General features: G+C 29.8%; 1 protein-coding gene across 1 annotated transcript; it reads right to left on the bottom strand.

Annotated features, from left to right (window-relative positions):
- Nucleotides 1-4,953: 4,953 nt before the first annotated feature.
- LOC149264413 (antimicrobial ginkbilobin-2-like protein) lies at nucleotides 4,954-5,980 on the bottom strand. Its single transcript, XM_089389659.1, has one exon. The coding sequence runs from the start codon at nucleotides 5,911-5,913 to the stop codon at nucleotides 5,143-5,145; it is 771 nt and encodes a 256-aa protein (XP_089245785.1). The 5' UTR covers nucleotides 5,914-5,980; the 3' UTR covers nucleotides 4,954-5,142.
- Between the last annotated feature and the right edge of the window lie 5,516 nt (nucleotides 5,981-11,496).

The raw sequence follows: 11,496 nt of genomic DNA, 5'->3' as shown, positions 1-11,496 counted from the left end.
GTATTTTTTTATAAAATCAATGTATATTAAATTAAAAATTATTATTATCAAATCAATGTATATCAAATTCCACATTATTTTTTTAAACCTAAAAAACTATGAAGCCACGGTAATAAAAAAATAGCACCTTAAATTAAATTTTCAAATTGCAATATATTAAATTACAAAATTTCAAATAATAAAATTAAACCTATCCTATTGGACAATCTGTATTTCAACAGTTTCATAAAGTATTTTTGTACCAAACTACAGTTACATTTGAAGATCTAAATCTAAGTAATATGAATAACCACTCTTGATCTACCTAGTGCAATATATATATATATATATATATATATATATATATATATAATACAATTACAAATAGTTAATTTTTAATAGTCACATTTACATTATACACCTAATAATTATTAATAAGGTTGATATAAGGCTATCGATGAATATCAACCACATTTTCTAATCTGGTTGTATATGTGGTTGAAATAAGCCTAGCTGGATATATCAACCACATTTTTTAAATGTGGTTGTACTAGTATTAAGCACAAATCAAAACACATCCTATTAAAAAAATTAATTAAAAATTTGGTTTTATATGTGGTTGAAATAAATCTATCTATGTATATCAACCACATTAGTAGATGTAGTTATATACCACATTAGTAAATATGGTTATGCTAATATTAAGAAAAAATCAAAACACATCCTATTAAAAAATTAATTATTATATACTTCATCTTGTAGATCAAGAGTCTTTATATATATATATATATATATATATATATATATATATATATATATATATATATATATATAATTCTTTTCTAAACTTAAATTATTTTATATTTTTAAAATAAAAAATACATATCATTGATGGCATTGTATTGTTAACCATTTTGGAAAAAGAGAAAATGAAAATTCAAATAAATTAAGTTAAATTAAAAGCTAGATATATATCATTCACATACACAAACCATATTAATTGTCATTTTATTTTAGCTGGAATAAAATATTAATATTATTAAACTATATTAATGCATTAAACTTATATTATTATTATACATAAATTTAATATAGAATCATTAAACTAATATTAAAACATAATATTAAATTATTAAACTAATAGTAAAACCTAATGGGTAAAAGGTAAAAATTAAAACCTAATTTTATTATAAATTGATTTGCAACGTAAAAGTAAACTTTCAATTACTATAAAATGAATTACACGATGCTTAACTAAAGAATTATATAAACAAGATCTTTTTAGGATTACTCTTATAACATTTGGCCATCTGATCGTAACTTTGTCCCATCAAATTCATTAGGCAGATTTAATCAATATATATTAACCATCATACAACATGATTGAAGAATTAGTTTTTTTTTTTTTTCAATGGTGTTGATTGATTTGAGTTAAAACACCCAGAGAACCTATACTTTAATAATGTGGTTTGCAATCTATACTTTAATAATGTGGTTTGCAATCTTCCATTAGGATTGAACAAATATAGAGTTGTTTCATTCATATAGCAAAATAATTCTATTGATTATCAATCAAATAAAATATATGCTCAATTATAAACTAAATTACACAACACTGGTTAGACATCGCATAACAATTTTATTGTTATAGAAGAATGGTTGTAGTAGAAGTTTCTTAATCCAATGCACCTTTGCAACAATGAAGCCATGTTTATAGCCACAAACAAAAATTTAATAATAAGACATAGATTAATACTTTATTTTATTGAAAAAAGTTGTAAATGAATGGCAAACTTCCATCAATATTTAAGAGCTTATTGCAGAAACTCCTTTCATCATAATTATATTGAAAGGTACATTAAGATGATAAAATTTAATTCAACTTTCCATGCACAATTCCAGTCCTCCCCATAAGTAACATTTTTAGCACAACCAACAATGCAACCTTGTGGCAATGATACAAATCCACAAAATAAACACATATTTAATACAAAATCATACAGTGTAAATATGAGAATATGAGAAATGGTACTGAAAAAATGAATTGAATTTGTAGCACCCTTGTGTATTACTTTGAGGATAAGATGCAACAAAAAAACTATACCCCAACTCTACTTTATAATAAAACCCTAAAACATTATTTCAATTTTCTATACAAAATAATAAAGCTAAAAAATTACTTAGTTTTACTTATTATCAAATTATAAAACCTATAAAACCTCATTTTACTGGTTAATTTTGTAGAAAGAAACAAAACCTGAAAGAACTCAAGTTCCAATCTCTAAAGCAAGCTAAAACGTGGAAGGAATTGATATGAGTATCCAGCGAAGAATGATTTTCCTTCAATATTTCTCTAAAACTCATAGCCAGGTCTACTATGGAATTGATATGAGTATCTTGCATTTAACATGAAGAACGGTTCTTCTTCAATATTTCTCTCAAACTCATAACAAAGTCCATTATGGAGATTAAAATTTATGACTGTTAAATCTATAACAGCTTGACAATCCTCTACCAAAACACCATCTAAAATGGCTAAAAAACCTTTATGAAACTGAATACTCGCTAGCTCTAAAAATATAAATAACCAGTGATGAGATAAATGTATAATAGCCTAACAATCCTCTACCAAAACACCATCTAAAATCACTAAAAAAAAATATGGAAGTGAATATTAGCTAGCTCTAGAAATGTAAATAACCAGTAATGAAAAAAACCTTAAATTAGCTCTCTAGTTGAGCTCAAAAGATCAAACAAATTCACATTGGGTCGACTTGTAATGCAAATGCTTAACCATGAAATGGGTGAGGGAATTAGTAACCCATAGGCATCCACTCAGTTTACATAATGGAGTAGACCTAAAATGAGATGTGGTAGTAGTTGAGCTCAAAAGATCAAACAAATTAAAATTTCTTTAGAAAAACACTTGGCAAATGGTTGAAAAGGCATACTTTTAAGCGTGTAATGCAACCAATTAACCATGAAATGGGTGAGGGAATTAGTAACGCATAGGCAACCACTCAGTTTAGCTAATGGACTGGGAAAAAACACTTGGCAAATGGTTGAAAAGGTATATGTTTAAGAATGTGAATAGACATACGTTTCAGAATTAATGCGGGTTTGAATATATGTTTTATAATTTGTTTTAAATATATTTCTCACTGCAGAAAAAACACTTGGCAAATGGTTGAAGAAGCATACTTTTAGGAATGTAAACAGATAGACGTTTTAGAATCAATGCTGGTTTGAATATATTCTTTATAATTTTTTTTAAATACATTTCTCACTAATGAGCATACGTGGTTATCAACAAGAGGTATAGTAAATTTTTAATAATTTTTTGTAAAAAATTAATTTAAGTATGCTTTAAACATGTGATTTAGACATGCAAATAAGTTAGTGGTGTGAATTCAATCCATTGATATAGTGGCAACCACGAGAATATACTAGCATCTTTCAATTTAGGTCATTCAATCAAAAAGATTAATTAAGAAAATGATTAAAATGCCCAACTCCAATAGAAAAGACGCCTATCGATATAATTAATATATATCAACATTTATCAATCATTATATGACTACAAATTTTATTTCTATTTAAAATCATTGAACAAATGCAATCTTTTCTACTACTCAAAATAATTATTAAAATTTTATAATTTTATCTTATATTCTTTTTTCTATTTTTAAATAATTTTTCTTTCAAATAAAAATACTAAATAAATTACTTGCTAAAATATATATTACATCTACCACTCTGTGACCATCACGTTTTTATAAATATAACTTTGGTTATAATTTACACGTTGGATCAGTTTGCAGCTGCTGAAGATTTATCTTTCCATTTAGACGTTGCAAATTTATCTTCGTGGTATTGCTGCTACTGGCTAGGTGTATCTACTGCGTAAAAAAAACTAGTTCTGGGTCAAATGTTGATGGCCGTTCAAATTCAATTAGTAAAACTATATAATATATATGAAACAGATCCCACTGAAACTAGCTCTGCAATTAGTTATTGAACAAGCTCTCTATATGCTCTTACTGGCAGGAAGGTGGGCAAGCCAGGCGGACAACATCCCGGGCCCGAGACCCCCTCCTATCCTACAGCTACTGCGTCAATGGCTTAATCAGCTGCTTATTCAACTGGATCCGCTTCTGTCTATGCTGCTGGACCTGGAACTGGTACTTAAACTAGGAATATCAAGGTGCTCCAAGACTGAGCCATCGGCCTAGTAAAGGTTCAATGGACCTGCTACAGTCCTGAGGACACTATGTGGGAGCATATAAATCAATATCTATAAGAAAGGTCACACTATGTGGGAGCATATAAATCAATATCTATAAGAAAGGTCACAGGCGTTCGAAAATGGTTACGGAATGAAAGCCCTAACAGTTAGGATTCAAAGCACGAGTTATTGTACTTTACCGCTAGATCAGTTTACCGCTGAAGGTGTGCTCTTGCATATATGGATAATTTTATGAATCTCTGAGTGAATCAAAAGATGCTTTTATCTAAAATTCTCTTACAACTAAATCAAAAGATGCTTTCATTTAAAATTCTCTTACAACTAAATCAAAAGATGTCTTTATCTAAAATTCTCTTTCGTTACCCATAAATACTTTTTCTTTTTTTTTTCTAATCGCAACATGGGCTATATAGAAACAGTTGATTTCACACCCGAGCCCCCACGGGCCAATGCCAAGGAACGTGTATTTATTGGGTCAAGCGGTGCAATTCATCTGTGGTTCTCTGATTTCCGGAACTTCTCTCAGATTTTCCGTGCTTCTTGATTACAGCTTATGCACTATATAAAGCTTTGGTAAGTCTCTATGTGTACACTGTAGTAGACAACAACAAAAATCTAATACTCTATTACTCAGGGCGAAGATTCTCTTTACTTATATCTTGCAATATGCCTCATATGTATCCATTATTTACTATAATGGAAAATATACTCTACTAAATCCGAAAATATATTCAGAATAAGCATTTTATTTTTATATTTCATTTAACAGATCTCACATTCAGTAGAGGCGTACAAACAAGAGAAACGATAATGAAGAAGAGTTAAGTTCAGCCATATAGCAGGGTTTATCCTTACGTGGATTGCAGGCCTTTATTTATTTGAAACAAAACAGTACGTGAGCTGAGGTTGCTTCTCTCTCATGGCTGATAGGTAGGGTAGTTATAAACTGGATATATCTCGAAGCGCACTGTGCAACTTCCCAGATACATCTGAGCCCCAACCTGTGAAGAGCAACAATGATTCATGGCCGTAATCGCTTCTTTCAAACAAACAGCACAGTCAGGTCCTGAAAGACTCCTTAAGCACATTTCCAATCCATAAATGGTCACAGAAGAATTCACCGCCAACGATCCGGTGGCGAATTTATTGACTGTTAAGGGAGCTTTGTCAGAAAGAGTCTTCATAAGATTCCCTAGAGTCTGATTGAAGCCTTCAATATCACCGTTGCTCTTCACATTCTCGAGAGCAGCGGCCTCAACGGTATCGAGAACAGAGGCGAAAGTATAATTCTCATAACGAATGAAGCAGAATTCCAGCTGAATCCGAGCTCCAATGGCATTAGGGCAGTCTTGATAAGCCATCTGTGAGGCTTTAGCGGAACACTTTTGGCAGTCCTGCTGAGAGATGTCGGGCCGGCATTGTAGAAGGCCGTTGACTCCTCCATAAGAATATGTCGCGAATCCGCCTCGTGGGGCAGCGGCCCTCACCAGGTACTCCAATACGGCGTTCACGTTCCTTTCATACGCACTGCCATTGCTGTATTTGTTTACGTTGCAGAGCCCGTAAATGAACGGATCGGATTTCGAAAGGGCAGCTGAAACTGAAATTACATTAAGTTGGAGCAGTCCAAGTAAGAATAATGCCATGAAACAGCAACGCCATATTATCACGCTTTCCATCTTTCCCATTTCCCAATAAGTATAGTGAATAAAAGGCTCTGTAATATTATTCGCCTTCTTGTGAATCTTTCCAAGGTTGGGCAAATAATTTATAGATGGAGAATGCTATCCGCAGGCAAGCCGATTAGTGGTGGATATTCACAAAATTTCACTAAGTCAACTTCTAGAATAATGGCGAACAGCTGTTATGACTTCAGATCAGTGGAGTGCATATGCGCAGCCGTTAATTGTGGTTGGCGTCTCCGATTTATTTGACTTTTGAAGAGGTCGAAACAAGGAAGTGAACAAGTCGTAAGAACTACGGCTTTGAATACGTCTCTGTTGGCGTGGGCAGAGGCATATGATAATAGGCCGCTGAATATAAAATTAAACCGTGTCTGCTCTTAGACAGAATCCTGCAGCAGCTTTCATAGTCCTGCACAGGGTTGTATGGATTAAGGGACCTGATTTGTGTGTCAAACTTTCACATAACCACTGAACCACAGCCTAAAGAATATTAATCCCAAAGAATATTAATTACGTATTTTGGGGTTTAGTATTCATTAAGTTTTTAAATTTAAAGAGATTTAAGAATATAATTACTTTTTAAAACATTAAACTACAAAAAAAATTTCCTTGATCGAGGTTAAGACCATCATGATGAGAACATTTTAATATAAAATGCTTAGAACGTCATGATGAGAACATTTTAATATAAAATGCTTATTTTTTGGCCAATAAAAAATTAACCTAACTCTAAACTCTAATCCTAATTTAATTTGAAGAAAGAAAAAACGTTATAAATAAATGTGGTTAATATAAGCCAAAAACTTATGATTAATGTGATTATTATTATTATGCTTTATTATTATTATTATTATTTAGTTAAACTACAAAAAAATTTAAAAAATAATAATATTAGTTATAAATTAAATAATAATAGTAATTAAAAAAATATTAATAATATTTGTAATTAATTAAATAATAATATTAATTAATAATAATAGTAATGTTAATTAATACTAATAATTAATAAATATTTGTTAATTAATATTTTAGTAGCATTATTAATTAATTAATATTTCATTAATTAATAAATAATAATAATAATAAATAATTAATTATTATTATTATTTATTTATATTATTTTATTAATATAAATATCGTTAAATAAAAAATTATTTATAAATATAAATATTGTTAATGATGGTTGACAATATTTGACCATGATTGATTTTTATATCAAGACAGTCTTTGTCACAATGCAAGATTGGACCATGGTTGATTTTAATATTGAGGCAACCATTATAACATGCAACATTCGGCCATGGTTGGCTATGATTGACCATGCTTTATCATGATTGATGTTATAAACCCAAGGGATTGATATTATAAACCCAGGGGAATAATAAAGACAAGGGATTAATACTAAAACCCCGAGGGATTATAAACCCAAGGGAATAATATTAAACCCACTAGACTAATATTATAAGCCCAAGGTATATAAACCCTAAAATAAAAATTATAAAGAGTAAAACAAACATGGATGACCATTGTTGACCGTGGTTGTTTTTCATATTGAGACAATCCTTGTCACAATGCGACATTGGACCATGGTTGACCATGCTTAACTATGGTTGATTTTCAAATCAAAACGATCTTTATCACCATGATTGACCATGATTATTATATTGAGACAATATTTTTCATAATGTGATGTTGGACCATGGTTGAGGCAATGATTGATTTTCATATTGAGACAATCTTTGTCACAATGCAACGTTGGACCATCATTAATCGTGATTGACCATGATTGATTTTATAAAATATGGTTGACCATTGTTGATCATGATTGAATTAATAAAACATGGTTTACCATGGTTGACCATGGTTGATATTATAAACCCAAGAAAATAATAAACCCTAAGGATTAAGACTAAAAATTGAAGGGACTATAAACTTAAGTGAATAATATTAAACCCTAGGAATATGAACCCTTAGATTAATAAACCCAAGGGATTGATATTATAAACCCAAGGGAAAAAAATTATAAACCCAAGGTATATAAACCCTCAAATAAATATTACAACCCTAAAATAAACATGATTGCTCATGGTTGATTTCTATATTGAGATAATCCTTGTCACAATGAAACATTGGACCATGTTTGACCATCATTGATTTTTATATCGAGACAATATTTGTCACAATGTGACGTTGGACCATGGTTGACCATAGTTGATTTTTATATTGAGACAATCATTAACACTATGCGACATTCAACCATGGTTGGCTATGATTGACCGTGGTTGATCATGATTGACCATAATTGATATGATAAACCCAAGGGACTATAAACCAAAGGGAATAATATTAAACCCAAGGGACTAATATTATAAAGCCAAAATATATAAACCCTAAGATAGATATTATAAACACTAAAACAAACATGGTTGACCATGGTTAATTTTCATATTGAGATAATCCTTGTCACAATGCAACATTGGACCATGGTTGACCATGCATAATCATGGTTGCTTTTTATATCAAGACAATCTTTGTGACAATGCGACGTATGACCATGATTAATCATGGATGACCATGTTTGATTTTATAAAACTCGTTGAACATGGTTTACCATGTTTGACCATGATTAGTCAAGGTTTATCATGGTTGACCATGATTAACATATTGAGATAATCTTTGTCATAATGTTATGTTGGACCATCGTTGAGACAATGATTAATTTTTATATTGAGACAATCTTTGTCACAATGCGATGTGGAATAACGGTTGTCCATGATTAACCATGGTTGACATTTTATAAAATATGGTTGGCCATGGTTGAGCATGATTGGATTTATAAAACATGGTCGACCATGGTTGACCATGATCAACATTAAAAACGCAGGGAATAATAAACCATAGGGATCAATACTAAAAACCGAATGGACTATAAACCTAAGTGAATAATATTAAACCTTAGGAATATGAACCCTTAGATTAATAAACCCACGAGATTGATAATATAAGCCCAAGGGAATAATAAATGCAAGGGATAAAAGTTATAAACCCGAGGTATATAAACCTTAAGATAAATATTATAAACCCTAAAAACATATGGTTGACCATGGCTGACCATGGTGGATTTCCATATTAAGACAATCCTTGTCACAATGCAACGTTGAACCATAGTTGACCATGATTTATTTTCATATCGATACAATCTTTGTCACAATGCGACGTTGGACCATGGTTGACCATGATTGATATTATAAAACCAAGGGATTGATATTATAAACCCAAGGGATTAATATTAAAGCCTCAAAGGATTATGAACCGAAGGGAATAATATTAAATTAATTTAATATTGTTAAATTAATCTATAATGGTTTTATTATTATTATTTATTAATTCAAATATTATTATTTATTAATTTTGAATGATTCAATTATTTAATGAATTTATTAGTAATGAATGAAATATAAATTAATTAATTAATTATTATTAATATTTATTAATTAATAATTCTATTAAATTATTGACTAACACGTTTATTAAGAAGTGATTTTCGGTAGAAATCACTAGGAGAAAAAGTTTCCGACGCGTTTCGAATCAGCTAGTGTGGTTCATCATGAGGACTAGATGAAGATGCAGATCATGGTATAGGCTTAAATAAAGGCCGATGTAGAGACAAAATGATTATATAACTCCTAGTTTATGAAAATTAATATTTTAATAATGATTATCAAGATCAAATAATATTCCTATAACGGGTAATATAATGGTTAGTTTAAGAATAATAATATTATAATTTATAATAATAATTAAGATAAATAAATAAATAAATTAATTAATAAATTAATAATAATATTAATTAAGAAAGATCAAAAAACGTAAACATTAATAAGAAACAAACAATCCAAATCAACCAAATACAGGGAATAGAGTTAAAAAAAATAAAAATAAAATAAATAAATAGAAGTCAAGACCTGGTTAATGAGTCAAGATCCTATAACAAAAATAATAATTAAAAGAGACTAAAAGTAAAACAAAGCAATAAAAAAGGAGGGTAAAATTATTATTATTATTGTTATTTTATAAAGGCTAGTTTATGAAAAATAATATTTTAATATTGATTATTAAGGTCAAATAATATTCCTATAATGGCTGGTTTAAAAATAATAACATTATAATTTATAATAATCAATAAAATATATATATATATATATGTAAACATAAATAAGAAACAAACAATCCTGGTCAACCAAAAATAAGGAACATGGTAAAAAAAGAGAATATATATATATATATATATATATATATATATATATATATATATCCTATAACAAAAATAATAATTAAATGAGACTAAAATTAAAAAAAATAATCGAAAGGGAGGGAAAATTTTATTTTATTTTATTTATTTTTTAAGGTAATAAAACGGATCAAGAAAATATTAACATTAAATGCAAATACCTATATAGAAACAAAAAAATCATAAATAGAAACGTCAAACCCTAAAAAAAAAAAAAAAACCCGCAAACATAAACAAACTAGGAGGACAAGGCAGAGACCCATCTTCTGCTAATATTCCAACCATCATCTCTATTTAAATTATTGGGCCTTTTTTCAATTTCCAAGGCCACCCTGAATTTACAATGATGAAAATGACTAAACTTGGCAATGACATGGGCTTCCTCAATGCAGATGTGATGCCTAGATTTTTTTGCATGTTCTACCAAAGCAGAGGAGCGAGTCTTGCCATGTTTGATGTCAGTTGCATGCTCGCAAATCCTTTGATTAATCGAGCGACCAGCCTCACCAATGTAGGGAGTCCCACAAGAGAAAGGGATAACATAAACACCTTTCATATTTTTGGGATCCATAGGATCTTTAACGGATCTTAGGGAGATTTAGACGGTATTTAGAGGCCTAAAGGTTTAAGGAACCTTATGCTTCTTTAGTATCCTCACAATCTTGTGCGTAGTTCCTTGAATGAAAGGGAGATGAACCCTAGAAAAACAATCCTTGGTTTCTTTCTTAGCCTTACGACCTTTTTCGGCTTTGACGAAAGCCTTAGTACATTGGTGTCTACTATACCCATTATTAAAGAAAACACCCAAGAGGTGTGTTTTCTCCTCATTGATATGGTTATCATTAGAAACCCTTAAAGCTCTAGTCGCTAAAGTATTGAAAACACCAAGCTTTTGAGCTAGGAAATGATGAGAATTAGCATGAAGATATTGCTCTGTGTGACTTTTCTTCCATTATAGGAATATTATTTGATCTTAATAATCATTATTAAAATATTAATTTTCATAAACTAGCCGTTATATGATCTTTTGGTCTCTACATCACCCTCTATTTAAGCCTGTGCCATGATCTGCATCTTCATCTGGTCCTAATGATGAACCACACTAGCTGATTCGAAACGTGTAGGTAAAATTTCCTCCTATGTGATTTCTAGCGAAAAAGCTCTTCTTAACATAGTATGCATCACAAAAACCTAAATTGAGAAAATAACACATATTTATTAATTATTAGTATTAACAATATTACTATTATTAATTAATATTGTTATTTAATTAATTACCAATATTATTATTATTT

Source organism: Pinus tabuliformis, chromosome 6, assembly GCF_031772625.1.
Source record: "Pinus tabuliformis cultivar Carrire ecotype Pingquan chromosome 6, CPIR1, whole genome shotgun sequence".
Classification (NCBI taxonomy): domain Eukaryota; kingdom Viridiplantae; phylum Streptophyta; class Pinopsida; order Pinales; family Pinaceae; genus Pinus; species Pinus tabuliformis.
This window is presented reverse-complemented; position numbering and strand designations above follow the sequence as displayed.

Coding starts and splice junctions, on each gene's coding strand:
- LOC149264413 (XM_089389659.1), bottom strand. CDS start 5,913: ATGGGAAAGATGGAAAGCGTGATAATATGGCGTTGCTGTTTCATGGCA.